The sequence below is a fragment of the Numida meleagris genome, chromosome 12 (assembly GCF_002078875.1).
Source record: "Numida meleagris isolate 19003 breed g44 Domestic line chromosome 12, NumMel1.0, whole genome shotgun sequence".
Lineage (NCBI taxonomy): Eukaryota > Metazoa > Chordata > Aves > Galliformes > Numididae > Numida > Numida meleagris.
In genome coordinates, this window is record NC_034420.1 from 7235995 (window position 1) to 7257129 (window position 21135).

The following is a 21135-nucleotide window of genomic DNA, read 5'->3' on the forward strand; positions in this document are numbered from 1 at the left end:
CTGCATTTATGCCTTTACGCTGATTTAGAGTCGTAGCCTTGCAGTATCTCATACTGTGTTGCCCCGTGTTTTGTATTACACTAAATGACTTTTTTTTTTCTAAACATGTGGTTGCATAGGAGGCCGCATGATGGCACTGTGTGATCAATCTCAGTGCCTCAGTTACAAGCGTTTTTAGGTTAAATTGGGTAGAGACAAAGTTAGAGGACTTCGCATTTCTTTACTTTCTTCTAGTTATGCCTTAACTCCTGTGACTGTTAGATTGTACCCAAACTTAGATATCAGCTGAAAAGGCCCTGCTAATTTTAGTGTTTCTTGAGTCTGAAGTAAAGATCATCAAAAACCTGAAGTATACGATTAAAGGAAATTCCGTTCAGAGTTTTTCTTAGTCTGATATTCTTCTGATTTTTTTTTTTGAAGTTTCAAGCCAAAGGCAAGAAGCTAGTGATAAAGACAAAGAACAGCTATTGTATAATTCATTGATATGTAACGCTGCCTAAAACCCTGACAAGTTTGAGAGCAAAGCAGAATGAATGCCTGTTTTTATTTCAGGTGGCTGATAGTTCAGAAGCAGCTAACCTGATTAAAGGTCAGGATCTGCAACAGGACAGTTCCCAAAAGGCTTGTCTACCTGCAGGCTCATCTGCTTCCGATGAGTAAAAAGCATTGAGGACTTGAAACATTTTGAGGCATTATCCTTCCCAGCCTTAGAAGGGATTTTCTCTACTTTTGACAGCGTAGCGGGGCACAGCAGGAAGAGAAAACAGTTTCACATTCAAATCACACCTTTACGTAGTCAGGCTGCAGCCACAGCACGCCTCCAAAACTGTCACTGAATGGCACCAAATCAGCCTGATCTCTATTCCAGAACACGGATCTTCTAGTTAATGCAGTTAACATCTCTCTTGTTCCTTCAAGCACTAGTATAAGCATGAGCTGGAAAGCTGTTTTTGCTGCTGCTTAGTTGTGGCACTCTGGAGCAGCCGGCCTACCTCACTGCAAAACCCAGGCTGCTACCCCCCGCAGGGCTGTGAGAAGCTGCCTCATGGTTCTGAGAAACGCTTCTACAGGCTGTTGGTTCCCAAGTTCATTTTAAAGATTCAATAAAACCTAAGAAGTCTTAGGCCTGCTTGTGAGAAACATTGTAAAAGCTGTTCTCTAAACAGTCTTCGATTGTGTTTATCCAGTTTGTTTTTTATAGGATCTATAGATCAAAACACTTTCCTTCCATTTTCATGGACTCAAAATCACACTCTCCAAGTCTATCTGCAACCTCAGGTTCCCAACAACCCACTAAAAGCTGAGTAACTTGCAGAGATTGCTCAAAATCTCTGTTGAGCAGCAATAGCAACGTCTTTAACAGTGCTTTAATTAAAACATGTTAGAAGAACAGCCTGCAGAACATAAAGACCTTCATTACAAACACAGAAAGCACCGAGCCATAGCACTGTCTCAAGTGGATAGCAAGAACATAAGTAGAATGCTTAGCACTTCACATTTTCCACACCGGATGTGAGATGTACAAGACCTTTCTAGGTACTAGACTAGTAAGAAAGCCACAAGGAGGGCAGTGATAGAAGCTGTAGGTTCTACTGATACATGTGGAATTATTACAGCTAAGGACCAGAGCAAGCGTTCTTGAATTTTTTCAGTGCAGGCTTTCATGAGGTTCTAAGACAGTAGAGTATACAGGTACTCACAGCACCACTCCCACAACCTAGACATATAGCTCTTAGTAACCTGTCACCTTTGTGTTCTGTGACTTGTGCCAAGTCATGCTTTTTTTTTTTTTTTAATTCACCTTTATGCAGGAAAGCTATTGGACACAGCTTAACTAAACAACACCTTGTGTACCACTAGCACACAACCCAGCGTGCGCTAATGTCCTAACTACTACAGGAGTCATTCTGGTAATTGCAGAGTATGATTATAAGAAAGTGCTGTTCATTTCTCAAGAAAGTGACTTCCATGCACAGGAGATGGGAAGAAGGCGTTAGGAGTTGAGATGCAGAGCTCTGGAAAGCCACTAGTCTGGATTCATTAAACTGCTTCTCTAACACCTGCTTTCCTTCAGCCTTCAGTCATTTAAACTACATATCTAATTAGGAAAATAAAGCTGTGGACAAGCTCCATCCCTCACTTGTCAGTCACAATATGTTAAATTTGACACAGCAGTTCCTCTTCAGGATCCAAGAGCTCAGGTGCCCCACAGAAGAACAGAAAACCATTGCAGGCGTTGTAATTCATGGTCAGGATGAGCTTAATGCAGCTCAGGCTGCTGTAATCCAGGTAGATCAAAGTATTGCCCAGGAACTATAAAAGCAAGTTAAACTTAAAACCAATTGCTAATGTTGTGTACAAGACCAGAAGTACAGCAAACAGTACTGGCTATGATTCCTGACCTTCACTAGGAACTATTCCTGAACTGACTTCTTACTACTTAAAGAAATAGTTAAGAACTAGAAATTTAGTTGTGTGCATCAAGCAAATAGTTTCATCTGCTATTAGTTTAGTCTTGTTTCTCACAAGAGTGAGTTCTCACAGCCACCACAGGTAAATATATTGCTTCTTTTTTCAGAACTTTAAGCATATGTTTATAGTAGCAGATACCTGAAATACTACACAATACAAGCATCACAAAACTTGCGCTAAGATAGAATAGCATATTAGAATCATAGGATCACCAAGGTTGGAAAAGACCTCTAAGATCATCCAGTCCAACCACCCACCCATCACCAATAATTCCCACTAAACCATATCTCTCAGTACAACATCTAAACGTTTCTTGAACACCTCTAGGGACAGTGACTCCACCACCTCCCTGAGCAGCCCACTCCAGCGCCTGACCACTCTTTTGGAGAAGCTTTCCTAATACGCAACCAAAACTTCCCCTACTGCAACTTGAAGCCGTTACCTCTCGTCCTATCAGTTACTAAGGAGAAGAGGCCGACACCCACCTCACCACTACCTCCTGTCAGGCAGTTGTAGAGAGTGATAAAGTTTCCACTGAGCCTCCTCTTCTCCAGGCTGAACAATCCCAGCTCCCTCAGCTGCTCCTCATAAGCCCTGTGCTCCAGACACCTCACCAGCTTCGTTGCCCTCCTCTGAACACGCTCCAGGGCCTCAATGTCTTTCTTGTATCAAAGGGCCCCATATTCCAGCCTTTATGAAACAAAGGCACCTCAAACCAAGTTTTATCCAATGATGTACAGCAGACAACTATGAATCATGCCACCTCTGAACCTGGCTTGTCTTATATGATTACAAAAAGGAACTGGAACAATGGTGAGAAGAAGAAATTGAATCTGTACTTGTGACTTGAAGATTCATGTACCAACATCTGGATATAGATGATATCAGACTAACACTGAATTATAGATGAGCTTTTAAGCAAGACTAAGCTCTGCTTCAATAGACTGTCAGATAGTAAAATACTGCTTTGAAAATTAGGCTACCTACATCTTGGGCATGCAGTACACTAGCTCTACTGAAAGTATAAAAAAAAAAGCAAGCTAAGTTTTATTTTACAAGTTAAACTAATCTTTATTATACACATAAAATTCAAAAGAAACATCAGGATATGATTTCAGACGTCATAGTTCATAGGTGGCATATCAATGATGTCATCCAGCGTAGAAATGAAGTCAGTAGGTAATTGTAGCAAGTCTGAAAGTTAGAAATAGAGCAGATCAGTTACTCTTAAAATCCAGAAGTTTACACTCAAACAAACTAGCTGCTAGTGGATTAGCATAAGCCTCTTGAATGCCTATGTCAAGTATTGTTAGCTTGTATAAGCCAACTCCTCAGAACAAATGAGTTAGCAATACATTTCAGAAAGTTACTTGGCAGTACAGCTTTGAGACCACTACCCATGCCAGTAGAGCTGACCAGTTAAATTCAGCTCAGTTATATACCAAGAGCTGTTTGAGACAAGTGTCCTGCTCGTGTACTTACAACAGCAATAGCTGTTCACTATCACAACCAACTAGCTTCCTTCCCAAACCACTAATGAGCATTCTATGCACTGATACTCAGGCTAGTTTTCCACTTACCAGACTCCCATGGCATCTTTTCAAGCTTTACAGGTGAAGAAGTTATGTTCACAGGTTTGTCACAAGTACTCGGGTGTATCATGAGAGGAACACCATACAGCTTGATATTACTTAACCTGTGCTCTTCAGGAACATCAAAATTCTCAAAGTCTGTTTGGGAAAGACACGCTGTAGTTCAGTAACAGCACACAATAGCACGGGAAGCTGCAAGTTGTCCTTGATTAAGTGAAATGGGAGTACTTCCAGAACAACTCAGTCTGATAGTTCCTTCTTATGGAGTGCTTATTTACAGTTACATATTATTGTCCATGAAATTTTGTATGCTAATGCTTATCAGAAGTGTATCTAACAGCCATTATAAAGCAAGAGCTTTAAGGAATTTTTCTAGTCCCTATGCTAAGTCAACTGCATCAAGCAGTATGTATGTTTAAAACATTCAATCAAGAACAAGGTGATGCTTCAAGAATAGTGAATGCCCTTACGTTTAAGAAAGGACTCTGGAGAAATCTAATACCAGCTCATTCATCACAACACCTTGGTGAAAGTCTTACAGCATCAACACTTATGAAAGTCTAATTAGGTTTTAATAATCACCCCAAGAGTTCTTACCTAGAGGGTCAGAGGGAAACATGTTTTCTATTTCTGGGCAGGCTTCATCACCCACTGCATCCCAGCTTTCTAATCCAACAGTCTTTTCAGCAACCTTAAAATGAGGAAGTCATGTTATTTGTGCTACCATGTTTTCTCATTGCAGTACCCTTTCTGTGCCTATAGACCTGTATAGCATAGAAAAGACAAGAACACTTGCCATACAGGCTCCAGCTATGTCTGAATTCTAACGCCCTAGATACAAATAAGCTGTAAAAGGGCAAATAGTTCAGCTGAGCTTGTATGACTATACACAGTGGCAACAAATCTCTGCAGTATAATATTTAGGCTCATAACAATAAACCCCAGCTAAATTGAATATGAACAAGACAGTAACCCAGACAATATTTTGTCTAGAGTCACTTATTTGCCCTTGTGTGTTCCCTAAGCTGTTGCAGGTACATCATGCACTCCTCTGATTCCCATCCGTTACAGAAGGGTTGTACTCACTTTCTTTGCACTGCAAGGCTGATTTTTATCTCTTATCTGTTCTTTCTTGCTTGTAACTCCTACAGTTCTGTTCACATTTCCAAGAGCCTTCCTGACAGACTGAGATGCGGCTGGAGTTATTCCAACTGTTTTCTTTGGAAGTGGAGTGTTGACTTGTGTTCTTTCTGATAAGACCTTTGCTGCAGACAGGAGGGGAAGGCAAACTTTAGCACCACGTCAACCCTAGAGCTTGCTTCACTGGGTATATGTGCTGGAAAGCTAGTTCTTGTTCTTCACTTATAACTCAAAAGTATAAGCCCTGTCTATGACAAAAGACAGGCGATTTCCACATTTGTAATAGTTGATAAACTTAGCTTTGTTTTTATATCTAGTTAATCCATGTTGCTATTTCTGTTCAAAACAGTGATTAACAAAACCCAAGACACCCACTTTACTCCATTCCCCCCTGCCTCAGTGGAGCATATACACACATGATACCGAAGGGCGTCTTAACTGGCTCTTAGGAGCACCAACTTCACCATTCTCCTTATCCACAAAGATCAGCGTTGTCATCTCTGGGCTGATGAGACCACCCTGGAAAGGCAGGCAGAAAATCTAAGCAGTTCTGTGCCAGCAGAAGCAGCAAGTTTTTGAACTCTGCTAGGGCTGACATAGCTGCCACGTGCTGGCTCCTAGAAGAGAATTAAGCAAACCCTACTTCACGTCATAGCAGTTTAGCTACAGACTACTGCACCTGGATATATTAATGCACACGCTAAGCTCACAGAGCTACAGAGCTCATGTGGATTTGAGAAAGATTCAAGGTCTCACTGCAATGCTGCATAGTAAGGCTTACTGTCTTCGGTTTGCTGCTTCACTTCTCCGCAGCACTTCGCGCTGCTTATTCCAAACAAGCCTAGGCCGGCAATCCAACTTGTAACGCGAGCAGCCAGCAGTCACAGCAGTTATTCCCCTGGCAGAGACAAGGCCGCTTCCCACCAGCACAGCCCGCTGCGGACACCGGCACGTCGCTGCGCTAACACCGTACGGCCCGGGCACCTCGCCGGCCCGGCCGTGCCTTCCCTCAGGGCAGAAGGATCGCTCAGCAGCCAAGAAAGAACCCCCCTGAGAAAGCCACACGCTTACCTGCGGCCAGAGCCGGCCTGGGACCAAGAGAACGAGGACAGCACGGAGAGGAGCAGGAGGAAGCGCCTCAGAGCGCGGACAGAGACAGGGACAGCTACAAACAGCACCCTCCCGCCACCAGCCTCTACATCCTCTCCGCTCCTCCCATTGGCTGTTTCGACTAACGCTCAGGTATCCGATTGGCTCAGCGGCGCCGGGGGCGGGGCAGCGGCGAACCTACCGTGTTCCGGTGCCTCGTTGCCGTGGTGACTGAGGGACTGCGCCTCAGGAGGACGGTGCCTTTAAGGGGCGGGGCTCCGTGCCGCGGTGCACTGTGGGGTGGCGGCGCGGTGCATTGTGGGGTGGCGGCGCAGCCTGGCTGGTAAACAGGAGGTGGGGGTGCGCGGCCGGGCGGGTTTTGTCTGGGTGTGGGGTGGATTTTGTGCCGGAGGGAGGCTGAGGGACGGATCCAGGCTCTGAGGGGGTACCCGAGGAGAGCCTCGCGGGGAGCGAGCCGGGTCGGAACGCGTGTGGCTTTTTAATGTTACAGGGAAGGTAAAATGGCGTCTGGGACAGCGGTGAACGCAGCTCCTTCGGGAGCGCCGGGTGACGTGAGCCTGGAGGAGCCGAAGAAGATGACGAGGGAGGACTGGAGGAAAAAGAAGGAATTGGAGGAGCAGAGGAAGCTGGGGAACGCACCTGCTGAGGTGGATGAGGAAGGAAAGTAAGTTCCTTAAAGCAGCGATGCATTAAAAGGCAGCAGTTCTGTTTCTGAAGTAGGCTTACGTTCACCTGGTTACAGAGCTGTGAAGCTGAGCTTAATGTAAGAGTTATTTGTTAAACTAAATTGTGCGGGTTTTTTTTTTCCTACGCCATGTATGAATTTCATTATGTCTTTCACAGAGACATCAATCCTCACATTCCGCAGTACATCTCTTCTGTCCCATGGTACATAGATCCTTCTAAAAGACCAACGCTAAAGCATCAGAGGCCTCAGCCAGAGAAGCAGAAGCAGTACAGCTCCTCTGGAGACTGGTACAAACGGGGAGTTAAAGAGGTACGGGAAATGCTGTTGTCCTCGAAAGGAAGGTTTTGCTTATTCCTATGTAGGAGGCATCGATGCCCTGCAATTTCTGGTTATGTGTTCTGGAGGGTGACAGGAACTGGAAATTTGTATTCAGCGGGCGTTACCCAGTGTTTGGTAATAACCAAAATGGGCCTTGTGAGTTTGGTTAGAGCATGCATGCTTTAGTTACATTACTAAAATAAGTAAATTAGTTGGTGGAAATGTACACGTGAATCTTGCCACAGGTTTGTTCAACACCGTCTTCTTTTGTTGTTTAGCACTCGATAGCTACCAGGTACCGGAAAGGAGCTTGTGAGAACTGTGGTGCACTGACGCATAAGAAGAAGGACTGCATGGAGGTAAACCTGACCGCTGTTGATATTTTAATGGTTCCAAAGTTAATGTGAGTTTAGGCTTAGTGGAAAAAGGTCTAGCTATAGGTAAAATGAAAGTTACTTTGAAAAAGGTTACAAATACCAAACACTGCTTAAAAATATTTACACTAATTGTTTTGTAGGAAAAATAAAGAGCGAAACGAAGGAACAAGAAGTCACTATTTAATTCCATTTGTGACAAACACTGCCAAAGAAGTTGGAAGTGTTTGGCATTTAGTTCCTTGTGTTAGTTTACTTTAATTCACATGCTGGCATGGCAGTCTTTCTGTTTCTTGTCAGCTAGAAGCAGTCCTCAGAAATTATTGTACTTACTTTCTTAACTGTTTAAAACTGAGTTAGAAGATAATGCGGTTTTTGAAGCCAGTTGCAATTATTTTGAAACACAGGATGGAATTACTTGCAGTTATTTACAAGTCAGAGGCTTATCATGCTAAACTTAATGGGCTTTACAAGAGCCCCGCTGATACTGTTTATCAAGAGTGGTATCTCAGTGAGCAGCATGTTAAATCAGATCGACTGATCCGACCTTTTTGTATTTATTTTACTTCCAGAGACCCAGGAAAGTTGGAGCAAAATACACAGGCATGAATATTGCGCCAGATGAACACGTGCAGCCTCAGCTGATGTTTGATTACGACGGAAAGCGAGATCGTTGGAATGGTTATAACCCAGAAGAGCACATGAAGATTGTAGAGGAATATGCCAAGGTTGACTTGGTATGTGGGCGTTACAGCTTCCTGGGGAAAGATTTCATGTTTGGGTTCACTGCGAGGAGGAGTGCTTGTTTTGCACACTGTTAATGTTGGATGTTGTGCTGTATTTGTACTGGAAAAACAGACTGCGTGCTGTGTTAGCAGACTTCACTAGAACTGGAAGTGCAGAAATTCAGATCTGAGGATGGGTCTGCCATAATAAGTGTCTCTGCTAATTGCTTGCATGTGTTAGACAAGCCCTATAATCTATTGACTAAGGTGCACGTTAAGTTGTAGGCAAAAAAGGAATTTCTGAGCTGTGCTTACTTGTTACTGTTGTGGAACAGTGACTGTTGGTACATGTCTCTGTGGTTCTATGATGTCATACACATAAAAAGTTTATGCTGCTTTAAAATATCATTTCAGAGGGTAAAATTTGGTGATTCTCATATGTAATCAAAATGCTTGCACTGTCTCTCAATGAACAACCTTAACCACTGAAATTCCTGACTAGATTATGAGGACACTGTGGTAAAACACATCTGTTCTCAAACACTATTGAACTAAAATAAGCGGTATTTCTTTAATTAGTTTGCCCATAGCAATGGTACAGCTGCATGAGCTCTAGTAAACTTGCTTATTTAAGAGTATACCATGAAACAGTAAAATGGTTGGTTAGTTACGTACAATTTCCTTTCTTTGGGGTTCTAAAAACGATGTGATGAATCTTAAGCATAGAGGAGATTAACTGCTAATTTTTCACAAGCACCCAGAGAATTGGAAGCCCATTTTCTTGTAATAATAGACTTTAAATGGCAGCGATCACAATAAATGCTTATGATATTGAAAGTATTAAAACAAATGCATTTGTGTGATATGCAGGCCAAGCGTACACTGAAAGCTCAGAAGCTTCAGGAAGAGTTAGCATCAGGAAAGCTGGAACAAGTGGTAAGTACATTAAACTCTAATTTATTTTTGTTTAGGCTGAATAAAAACAAAACAGGTTATTTCTGCTCTCTGATGCTTTTATTCTCTCTGCAGTTTTCTGTTGCTTTTTATACCCTGTGGAAATGTTAAGTTGTTCCTAGCACCAGCTTACTGTGTGTCGTGTACAAGAATTCAGAGAACCTTCTTTCAAATGAGAGCAACTCTGTATTTTGCTTTTGGACAAGATTTCCTTCTGATTGTTGATCTTCTAGAATGAATGATGTGGTGTTTTAGATCAGAAAGCTCATTTTCCATATAGTGATTGCGTTCATGCCCTGAGATGCGTGTTGTTTGGTTTTTTTTTAATTTAAAGATTGTTTTGTCTGATATTGAAGTAGTGGTTGCTATGTGGATTCTTTAATTATGGTTAGTATAAACAGGAATAGGAAGGTATTTTCTGTATCATAAAACCAAGCTTGGTTCTTCTTCAGTCGTTGCTATGACTGTGTGCAGTGTCTTTGATTACGTGAGGGCTGAGCGTAGATACTTCCCTCTGGACTGTAACTCTGCAGAGTATGCATCTCCTACTTACTTGTGCAGGTTCCTCTTAGATTATAGGCAATGCTTTTGATAATACTTGACATAAAATTCTAATTTTAAAGGCACATGTATTCTGTTCTAAGCTCAGTTTCTGTGTTTTAATTCCAAGTTCTTAATACGGAGAAAAAGTAGAGATTGTTACTGGTCAAAAGAATTTTTTAATTTGTATTTTACAACAGACCACATCAAGCAATGCATTACATACAATCAGAAATCCATTTCTCAGAGGTTGTCATCCTGCGTTTTGTCGCCAGGTGGCAGAGTGAACCAAATCTCCGACCCAGCACAAAATACAGAGTTGTGACCTTCTGGATAAAAGCTGTTACTTCTTTGTAATGTCTGTATTCACCACAAAAGAACACTTAAAGTTAAAGGCTAAGGAGCTTAATACAAAAATTAGGCTGTGTTTCTCCAGATTAAATTCTGTCTTCTGATTCAAGCTAGGTGTTCTTGCAAGTGCTAATTAAATACTTGCATACATATCTTTTTAATGTAGTCATTTATTTTTTAATGCTTTCAGAATTTAATCTTAGATTTATTTGCACGATGTGAAATATTCTTACCTATTCCACTCTAAAGATGCAGCAAGCTTTAGATGATAGTGACAGTACTGAGCCTCTGCAAGAATGGCAAATCCTAGAAACTTGGTTGGTAATTCAGTGAGAAGCTCTACGACTTGTGTCTTCTGAGCTCTTCCCTAGGATATTCAACATGCAGTGATCTCTGTGCGTTCTGTGCCACAAGTACATTGTATTTTTATGTCCAGCATCAAAGTCCTGCTTTGGTCTTGTCCTGCCTGCCGCCTTTCCTCTCTGCGCTGTCTTATCTTCTCTGCTGATGTGCTCTTTGTTTGCTGCAGAACTCCCCAAGACACCAGTGGGGAGAAGAGGAACCAAATTCACAGACAGTAAGATGAATACCCACTGCATCACACCATGGGCAGAAAAAAGGACCTGTAGTTAGTGTAACAGCAACACAAGGGTGGCATAAGGGTTTCAGTGTTGGATTCACAGCACTGGCTGCCTATTCTTCTTCCATCAAGGGTTTTTTTTTGTTATTGTTTTCTGTTTTTGGTTTTTTTTGGTTTTTTGTGTGTTGTCAAACCCTAGAGGCATAAGCAAGTAACTACTGCTTAAGGCATGGTATGATTTGCCAAAGGAAGCTTTTTTTAATGTAATAATCATCGTACTTATGGTTTCTTTTAACTAGAGAAAGTAGAAGTTCCTGATGAGTATTTCTGGAACGGTGAATGTAACTGCATGATCCATAAGCACACTTAAGCCCATTTTTAATGAAACCACTAAAATCAGATTGTTGTATTTGTCTCTAGAGTGAATGAGCACTTCTAAATAAAAGTTATCCACCTCTGTTCTCAGGAAAGAGATCATAACAGTGAAGATGAAGATGAAGATAAATATGCAGATGACATTGATATGCCTGGGCAGAACTTTGACTCTAAAAGACGTATCACAGTTCGAAATTTACGTATTCGGGAAGATATTGCAAAAGTGAGTAAAGAAAACTTTACACTTTTTTCTTTTTTCTTCATACTAGTTAATTTTGAAAGTTGAACACTCAGTTATCACTGGGTTTGAGCATGGGTCTCTGTTTGGAACTTAAGGTCAGTTCTGAGTTCAATTCCAGCTTATGCTGTGATTTCTTCAAGGGCACTATCCTACACAGGTATTCCCTTTTAAAATGTCTAAGTTGGGGCATCAGCAGTAATTTTAGTTCTCTGAAAATAGAGAATTTTAATAAAATACCTCATATCGTGTTTTCTTCCCCCAGTACCTGAGGAATCTAGATCCAAACTCTGCTTATTATGATCCCAAAACGAGAGCAATGAGGGAGAATCCATATGCCAATACAGGCAAGAATCCAGATGAGTAAGTTGAAATGGAATCATGCTGGTGCATCCAACAAAACTGTTAAAAATGAGATGGCTTTAATAGTTTTGTATTTTATTTTGTATCTGTATGTCATTTTATTAATTAATCACTAGTCAGTTATGGATAGAGGAGCCTTTCAATAATGCTTTACAGTAAACATGGAAAGAATGTTCTATTTATTAACTTTTTGATTTAGTATATGAAAATAGTATTTTAGTGATACTGGCCTTTAGTCCTCAGGGTACATGAGCTATCACTATCTAATCTGACATAGAACAAGGATTAGAACACATTTTTTTTCTCTAGCAGAGATATTTATGAGCAGTAATGATGCTTACGCAAAGTATTTGAGTAACCGAATGTAAAAGTTCATCCCTTGTTTTCTGGGAGGCATTCAGCACTGGGGACGAGCATGGAGTGTCTGTGTTACCTGAGTAAGTGCCTGACTCAGGAACAAAAGCTCCCCATGTATCCATGGAGCCTACACAAAAAAAAGTCTGAACATTTTGTCATTGTCTAGATAGATCACCTGATTACAGAATACCTTAGGAGGGCTCTTGGTTGCACATAACACTGTCTCACCTAAAACCTGAGTCAAGCGCTTGAGCTGTGACCCTGCCTTGACCCGTGTGGTGCTGTGGACATACAAAGTAGACAGACTGCAAGTAGTAACATTTATTCAGAGTACAGTAATTGGATTAGCTTGCTGCCTGAAATAGAATGGCAGTGGCTAAATGACAGCAAATAATGCTCTTTGCACCTCTCCTTGCCTCCAGGTAAGGTAAAGCCAGACAGTTTTAGTTCAGATGCAGATGCTTCCACTTCTCCCCAGTCATAATTTGACCTTTATTGAATCCGTGTTTCTGCTACAGTATTGCAGACTGGATACTTTTCAGGGTGGCTGTGGGGAGGTGAAAACTGAGCTGTTAACATAATTTGATTTCTCAACTTGTGTTCCAGCTACAGTTTGTGAACCTCTACAAAGGGGTGTGCAAAAGGTAACCAAGGGCACTAGAGCTCTTACCAGGTTTTAGATCACTAAAATACACTGAAGCTGAGCAGGAAAAATTGATAAATCCAAAAGTTGAGAATCACTGCTAGAATATCACCTGCCATTCATGCATTCAGATCCAAGCTTGACTTGTGGTGTCTTAGATGGAGCTCCAAGAAAGTGTTGCAAGGTGTACCCATATAAATGTAGGCATCAAATACTCTGAAATGCTGCCCAGTGCTTTCATGACCGCTGGGAGCCTAGATTCAATTTCGTATTTTGAGCCGAATGCTCCCTTCTTTCCCTCCATTTGTAACTCGGGGCACAAAGCAGTTTATTTTCCTGTTTGTGTTACATGGTTGTGTTTAACAGGCAATCACACTAGCTGCGTGCTAAAAATAGTATTTTCCTTTTTTTGCAGAGTTGGTTATGCAGGGGACAACTTTGTTCGTTACACTGGAGATACCATTTCGATGGCACAGACTCAGCGTAAGTGGTTCTTGTTTTTCTGTGGTTTGGGGTTTTTTTTAAGTTGGGTTTTATTTTCTGTTTGGTTGTTTTTAAGGAATAGACTTAAAGGACTGAAGTCAACACTGCTCTTCTGCAAAAGAGAAATCTTTTTTAGATTAAGATTGAGGTTTTCTTTCAAACTACTACAGAATTAAAGTTTGGAACTTGAATGAGTACCTTAGTTTGAGAATAAACGTTGAGTGACACCTCTTGTGTATACAGTGTTTGCATGGGAGGCTTATGACAAAGGCTCTGAAGTTCATCTTCAAGCAGACCCTACAAAATTAGAGCTGCTCTATAAGTCCTTCAAAGTGAAAAAAGAAGATTTCAAGGCACAACAGAAAGAAAGCATCCTAGAGAAGGTAATACACATTTGGTTCATGTAGTTAGAATTCTGTCAAGTTTGAATTCTGGTTTTTAGGGAACAAATATGTAATATTACTAATGTTGTGTGAAAACACATCGGCTATTCTAATGAGCTCCGTGATCTATAAATTAAAAGATTTATATACGTTATCTAATCGGTTGGATTAATTATTTAATACAGGAACCTTTGAAGATCTACAAATATTTCTTTAGATTACTGTGAGCTCTTCCCTTAGCTGTCAAAATTTCTCTAGTGAAAAATCCAACACCAGGATGTAGGATGAATTCGAGATGTTTTGTTTTAAAAGTAATACAAGTGGTTAAAAAACCATTCTATATCCTTTAAAAGTGGCATCTGTGTAAAATACCCAAGCAGCTGCTTTGCAAAGCTTCCTTTAAGGTTTCTTCTCTTGAAAAGCAGAATTTTCAGAATCTAGTTTTAGGTGAACTCTTTTTAATAAAGATATCTCTTAGATGTTGCTATTTTTATATTTTTTTTTCTGGCAAAGTGATGAAGAACTTAATAATGCATGTAGGTTCTGACCTTGCCAACATGGAAGTGTGGAGGGGGGGGGGGGGGGGTATGTGCTCTGGCTATACCAAGGTTGTATTTCCACTTGAGGTTTGATCTGAAAAGTTTTCCGGCTTTGAAACATCTCCAGCATAAGGAAATCTACTGCTGTAGTCCTCCAGGAATAAAAGAAAAAGTCAGTGGCCAGAGGAGATGCATTTCTCTTAGCCCTTAGTGTTGTATTTGGTTCTAGATTTATGTTCTGTGGATAGAGAAGGCACCGAAGGTGAAGTTCTTGAAACATATGCATAACTTTATAGATAGGTTTTCTTGAAAAACTCTCACACATCTTCTTGCATTATAGTATGGAGGACAAGAACATCTAGATGCCCCACCAGCTGAATTGCTGTTAGCTCAAACAGAAGACTATGTGGAGTATTCTAGGCACGGAACAGTGATCAAAGGACAAGAGAAAGCTATTGCTTGCTCTAAATACGAGGAAGATGTGAAGATTAACAACCATACAGTAAGTACCTAGTTTAAGTTTAAAAAAAAAAAGAACTTCCCTTTGGAAGGGAATGACATGTAGAAGATGCAGTGCAATATAATTAAAACAGCATATAAGTTTCTCCTTCTGCAAAGAAGGACTCACATTATCGCAGTGTGAATTTGAAGAGTTGTGATGACCATCTTAAACTGAAGAGGAAGTTACTGTGTTTCCCTTTGATTTGAATATGAGCTGGCCACATCCTGTTGTTTTGTTATTTATTTTTAAATAATACCTGTAAGACTAATGTAAAATTGCTAATTGCTCATAACTTCCCCCTTCTGGGCTATTGGGATAGGTTGCTCATCAGGAAGTAATAGCAGGAATAAATTGCATCCTGCCTCTTAGGTGAGTATCATTGTGACTGCTCTGTCATCTTTTCTTGCAGTGCATTTGGGGTTCATACTGGAAAGAAGGCAAGTGGGGTTACAAGTGCTGCCACTCATTTGTCAAGTACTCATACTGTACAGGAGAAGCTGGGAAAGAAATTGCTGTAAGTACTGTCTCCTTCTTCCTGCTTGAAAAGAGCTGGAAGGCATTAATCTCTGTGAGCCTTAGGTGATTTTCTGTTTTTAATTTGTCATTCTGCTCTCAAACATGCTTGGTAAATGGATATCCTTTCTCTTGTCTGCTGTACAGAATGCTGAAGCAAACTTACTTGAAGAGCAACCCAGGGAGGAGGAACACATGACAAAACCCAAAACACTGATGGAGGTGAGTGATTTCTCCTTTTTCTTCATCACTTTAAGCAAACCAAATGTAGGTGTAAGTACAAAATTATGTAAGCCCTTTTAGTGAGTCTGGAAGTTATCAAACGTAATTACGATGTCATTTACTTCTATTAAAAACCAAGCTCTCAGTAGTATTAGTAGACAGTTGGGATTTAATGGCTTGAATATTACAACAATTTACTGAATCTTAACTGGTGTTGTTTTTCCACCTTGTAGATCCACCAAGAGAAACAGAAGGAGAAGAAAAAGAAGAAACACAAGAAGAGCTCAAATTCAGACAGTGAGGGTGAAGAGAAAAAGAAGCAAGAAAAACTTAAAAAGGTGCATTCAAAAACACTCCTGGGTTTTTGTGGCAAAAAGAACTTCAAATGCATTTTACATCAGTTTTACCAAGTCTGTAATAGAATTCTGTGGACTGTTCTTTTGTGCTAATTTTGAGCTGAAGGAAATTTAAAATGCTGTTAGATGTTCTAAAGTACACCGCTGTCATTCCCTGTTTCTAAGGCAAACATGCAGTAAATACTAGCTTTGGAAGACTGAATTTAGAAGACTCAGAATACTTCCTTTCTGGTCACTTATTACTATTGCAGATATTTAAAAGACATCACGGAACACAGCAGTTTGGGTATTAAAGAAAGATGCAGAGATTGAAAGTATTGTCAAAGCTCAACGTAGCAGTTTTTATTCCCATAGTTAGGCACTGTCTCACAAATACACCCACAGGCTGTCTGCTGCTGAATGGACCCCGTGCAAACACAGCACCGTGTCTTTGGGTATCCAAAGCAAATTAACATTAAACTATAGTTAAAAAAAAATAATAAAAATGTAGGGGTTCATGTTTTTTTTTAATACCAAGGAATAATAGCAGTAGTTCGAGGAACTGAATAATTTGTATTTCAAAAGGTATATTTTAATTTAAAAAATTACACCCTAGGTGAAAAAAGACAAAACAACCCACTAGGATGGCATGTTTTTGTACTTCCTGGATCATGATTACTCTTTAGGTAGAACCCAGGAGTTTCTTACTTGATTTTTGGCAATTGGAAAAGAGTTCAAAGTATCTTGTTTGGTAAATACCAATTTACCATTGCCTTGTGCTAAACACTAAAAAGTGAGCATTAAACAGCATGCATGAAGTATGCTGTAGGTGGCTAGGAATGTGGGCATTGCTTATCACACCATTCTGCCTGCACTGTCTTCATTACACTAGAATCTGATGTAAATTTTTGTTGGCTTGGTTTTTGTTTAGTTAGTTTTTTTTAAATTTCACTGCATTTCTTTCTTTCATTTCAGGCATTAAATGCAGAAGAAGCTCGTCTCCTGCAAGTTAAAGAAATTATGCAGTTAGATGAGAGGAAGAGACCATACAACAGCGTATACGAGACCAGGGAGCCAACAGAAGAGGAAATGGAAGCCTACAGAATGAAACGTCAGAGACCTGATGATCCCATGGCCTCTTTTCTTGGACAGTAATTGTGATGAAAACCATTCCAATACACAAGGCTTCTATTCTTTTTTTCCATACCTGTTTACAAGTCTGTAGACAGTTACTGTCTGTGTAGCTAAGAAATGCCAGAAATGGCAGAGATCTTCTTTGCACCACAGAGGCTGGTGAAAAATTCTTTCAGTAGACTTGAGCAGTCTAGTACTTCAAACAATGTTATATTTGTATGTATATATACAGTCACAAATACACATGTACATAAGTCTATACATGCATTTTTAAAACATACCTACTCTAAGTAATTGATCAGAAAAGATCTGAGATTGGCTGCAATTCCAGCAGTTCCAGGTTCATTTGCCCATACACGAAGACTTAACTAAATCAATAAAACTAACTACAGTGATGAGATGATCAGCAGGTGTAACTGTTAATGTATAGCAAGACTTGCTGCATATAAATTTGTACAGCTATTGAAGCCTAACTTTTATTTGTAAAGAGGTTTGCCCGTCATATGGCTCTAAAAGGGGAAACAGTTTTTGATCAGTTTTTACTGAGTATTCTGGAATGTGACAATTGTTTTGTACAGTTCTGATTAAATTAATGTAAAGGTCTTAAAAGCTGTCGAGGTGTTGTAATTACAAGTTCAGGAGAAGCTGACTAGAGAGCTTTTAAATTCTCATTCTGTTTCTGCAGGTGTTAATGCACGCTTGAGCTGCAAAGATCTAAGTTGTTTGGTTTTGTTAGATAACAATATACATCTTATCCTTCTCACCTCCTGAGTCCTGTTCCGTTGTGTGGAAGTGAGGGTTAGACATCAGTACCTTCCGCTGGCATGCAGCATCTGCTTCGTGTTTGGAAATATTTGTCCTTGAACTGAATTCTCCACTGTAACTATTAAAAGTTGAAGAAATGGCTGAAAAACTTCATGCCACAGCTTTACACGAGGGAGGGCTGAGAATTAGTTCTATTGTGGCTTAAAGTCCCACTAAAGGAGGTTTATATAACCACACCAAGTGTGGTTATATTAATGGTAGGACAAGGAAACTAATGCTGGCTTTTCTTCTCATGCAGAAACTGATTACAATTTCAACTTTGTAAACAGTAACTGAAGTTAAGCCATTTGCTGCTAAGCATGTGATCCCTATTTCCATCTGTAAGGCTGCTTTCTTTTATTATTTTTTCTCTACATCCAGCTACCCTTCGTTTTTGTTACAGAAATGCTCGTTCCTGATGCACTTTTCCATACGATTTACTGATCTGATTACAGACTTCTATTAAAATAAACCTTTGCTTTAAACTACTCCTAGCGCTCGCTGAAGAAACATAACAAACTCATGGGTTCAGAGAGCTGCCTGGGGCACTGTTAGTATGAGCGAGTGCCAGGAGGGAAAAACTTCAGAGTGGAAATACACTTTTGCAGGGATTGGTTGTACGGATTTAGAAAGTCAAAGGGGAAGAGGGCTAGGGCTGTAATTTCCCTTCTGCTTCACCAGGGTCTCCCTTTCTAGGTTTTCACATCAGCTCGTCTTCATCTTTCCAGTTGAAGAATAATTTCAAAGGGAAAATGACTCTTTTCCTACAAGTAATTATATCCACAAAGTGCAAATTTGAATGTCCTGCATGTGATTTCTCAGCCACCTTCTGAGGCCTGAGCATTTTAATTTAGTATACAGTATAATGGAAATCGTGCATTGGTCTGTAATGTAGTTCTGTGCTAAAACTTAACCTGTGCTGTTGTCATCGATCAGTGTTTTGGATCGCGTTTACTGTGGTCCAGAGATCTGTTACAACCTGAATGCAAACTGGCTTGAATGATTTTTCCTGACGTAGTTGTTTTGAACTGGTTAGTTATTCTTCTAAGGCCTGTAGTATTTTTGCAACTGGCTCTGTGACCTCCAGATGCCAACTGCTGTTGTCATAGCGCCAAGTTCAGTTTGTGTTGTCAGTTCCTTGAGCTATTTGGACACTTTTTGAAGGTAGAGTCTTGATTCCTTTATAAAGGAGGCAGTTCAGAAATTACACTGAAAAGAGCAATTAAGAATGAAAAACATAATTCACCAGTCTGAGCAGCTGAGCACTGCAGTGTGTATTTTTATGTAAGGCACATGCATTTAAAAGCTCGTGTAACACGCTCAGTGCTCTAGGGAGACAGGTTTATTACAGAAACATACCAAATTCCCCCAGAATTACACTTACACGCTTGGATTTTCTTTCCCATGCCTGAAGCCATGTCTAGCTTTCTGGCATGCCCTGTCATGCTCTGCTCGGAGAGAGGCTGAGGCCTGGGGGACCCGTGTCTGCTGTCCTAGCACAGCCAGCTGCAGGGGGAAGAAGCAATCTCAGGCAAAACACAGTTCTTGGGACTTGTGAATGGCACAGCGTATCTCTCTTCTAGATCAGTTTCAGCAGTTAAAGGGAAAAAGCTGAAAAAGTATTGTTCTATTTCTGTGGCAGAGGTTAAATGTTAAAGAACATCGCGCATCTGATGGTGAGGATTAATTTTCCTCCATCTGCTTCCCCTCGCATTTGGCATGCAGTGCGACTGCGTGGCCAGAGATCACCTCCCCTGGAACAAGGAGGGTGGGTTTTTTTTGTTTGTTTGTTTCTAAAATGAGTTGGAAGCAAATTTATGGACAAGTCTGGACAAAAATAAGCATACAATGGAGATGAGCAGCCATGGCTGAATTTGTTTCTTGCGTACACAAAGACAAGGCTACAAGACAGTAGCCTGATAACAGAAACTTGTCACGTTCTGAAATCGTACTGCAAACCAGACCCACCCGGCCCTCGGAGCAGCTTTCTCTGCATCTCACCCTTGGCAAAGCTCAGCGTTTATTTTCCCATCTCCCTTCCCAGCAATTGCTTCAATTGCCTTTCTTTTTTCTCCCTGTTTGAATTCTGGTTCTCGAGGCGCGCTCAGTCTGCAAACTGCGAGCAAGAAGGTTTGAAGGTGTTTACGTTTTTAAGCACGCAGGTAAAACATCCTGCTGTATTTTTTGCTGATAAGCTTAGCGTTCTGTGTTATGTTCCTTCAAGGCACATCAGAAGATGGTTCTTTTACTGCCTCCGTGTTTCTTTGTAATTGGATCTTTATGGTTTTCCTGAGTGGATCAGTGAAAGAGAGGTGCTGTTCTACACGTGTGCAATTGTTTAGGGATCAGAGGATAGCAGGAATCTTAGCAATAGACAAGAATGAAACAGAATTGGTCCTTTAGGGGACCAAAAAAACCAATGAAAATTGAAGAGACTGGATTTTCTGTGCCCACTAACGCAGTGGCTATGCCCAGTGCAGCACAATAGCTCTTCTCCATCCCATTTTTGGATATATTCAGGCCAAAACACTACATGCAAGCAACTTCCTGTTGTTCTGCTAGCTCTCCTGGTGGCATTGGTTTTGCTGGATGCAACCCAGAAAAAGGCAAAAATATCATTTTAACTTCACCTAGTTATCATACATGGAACAAATCTGTTCACTTCTGAGATAACTCAGCCAGAGACCCACCCATAGATAGCAGGCAAGGGCAGGCTTTGCTTCCGCTAAAAACTACCACGTTTCAGACCTCAGTGGAACAAAAAAGAAAACCTTTTGTCAAGGGAAACTTTGCTCCATGGACAGATGAGCAGGCCCAAAGCTTCCTAGCAGCAATCTTAAAGATATTCCCGTCATTCCATTGCATTTTAGGAAAGCCACCTCCCAGGCCCTCGTCCGCACTGGATCTAAGCACAGCCCGGGGCCCATTGCTGTGCTCTCTCCCAGTACATCTCAGGAGCGGGACCTTCCAGCAGCACCTCCCCTTGCAGCTTTAACACATCGCTGCTTTTGACTCGGAGGCCGCTGCAGTGATTGCTAGCAGTGCTGCAGGAGGTGGATGCCGAAGCACCTGCTGCAACGCCCACCCAGCTTCAGCTCCACCAGTGCAGGGCAAGGAGATGCTGCCCACGTCAGCATCCGTTCTGGTTCTGCACACTGTGCGTGGGAAGGGCCCCACCAGTACCCTGAGACCCAGGCTGAGATTCGCTCGGAGGAAGCCTGCCTTCAGCCTGCCCCTGCCTTGGCATGGCTGCTCCTTCTTGCTTTAAGAGACCTCATGCTGGGCACGAACAGAAGAAAAGCACTGGGTGCAGCTCCTAGCACCTGAGAGCCCCACAGTGTGCTCAGTGTTTTAGGAACAGCAGAAAGTCCATTTGTAGCAAATTAATTATCGTCCGAGA

At 41.1% G+C, this 21135-nt stretch overlaps 2 protein-coding genes across 4 annotated transcripts; one reads left to right on the top strand and one right to left on the bottom strand.

Annotated features, from left to right (window-relative positions):
* Positions 3518-6433, bottom strand: PTTG1 (pituitary tumor-transforming 1). The gene is made up of 6 exons (XM_021410493.1): positions 6276-6433; positions 5621-5723; positions 5151-5329; positions 4662-4755; positions 4053-4202; positions 3518-3666 (listed from the first exon to the last, which is right to left on the bottom strand). Exons 2-6 carry the CDS (start codon positions 5700-5702, stop codon positions 3587-3589), a joined length of 585 nt encoding a protein of 194 aa, XP_021266168.1. The 5' UTR covers positions 5703-5723; positions 6276-6433; the 3' UTR covers positions 3518-3586.
* Positions 6515-18223, top strand: SLU7 (SLU7 homolog, splicing factor). 3 transcript variants are annotated; one of them, XM_021410490.1, is made up of 16 exons: positions 6515-6636; positions 6805-6978; positions 7158-7311; positions 7599-7679; positions 8267-8431; positions 9290-9355; positions 10794-10841; positions 11311-11442; positions 11723-11820; positions 13236-13303; positions 13547-13686; positions 14566-14727; positions 15137-15241; positions 15388-15462; positions 15696-15800; positions 16773-18223. In XM_021410490.1, the coding sequence occupies exons 2-16, from the start codon at positions 6815-6817 to the stop codon at positions 16950-16952; spliced, it is 1743 nt and encodes a 580-aa protein (XP_021266165.1). In that variant the 5' UTR covers positions 6515-6636; positions 6805-6814; the 3' UTR covers positions 16953-18223. The 3 variants fall into 3 exon arrangements, with proteins under 3 accessions (XP_021266165.1, XP_021266167.1, XP_021266166.1); XM_021410491.1 differs by having other exon boundaries at positions 6524-6647; XM_021410492.1 differs by lacking the exon at positions 10794-10841.

Bases quoted from the DNA above. Each gene is read 5' to 3' on its own strand.
- PTTG1 (XM_021410493.1), bottom strand. From the start codon at position 5,702: ATGACAACGCTGATCTTTGTGGATAAGGAGAATGGTGAAGTTGGTGCT. The intron at 5,330-5,620 runs GTGTGTATATGC...TCCTGTCTGCAG, and splicing joins AAGACGCCCTTCGGTATCAT to CAAAGGTCTTATCAGAAAGA. The intron at 4,756-5,150 runs GTGAGTACAACC...CCTCATTTTAAG, and splicing joins AGCCTTGCAGTGCAAAGAAA to GTTGCTGAAAAGACTGTTGG.
- SLU7 (XM_021410490.1), top strand. From the start codon at position 6,815: ATGGCGTCTGGGACAGCGGTGAACGCAGCTCCTTCGGGAGCGCCGGGT. The intron at 8,432-9,289 runs GTATGTGGGCGT...TGTGATATGCAG, and splicing joins AATATGCCAAGGTTGACTTG to GCCAAGCGTACACTGAAAGC. The intron at 13,304-13,546 runs GTAAGTGGTTCT...TTGTGTATACAG, and splicing joins TTCGATGGCACAGACTCAGC to TGTTTGCATGGGAGGCTTAT.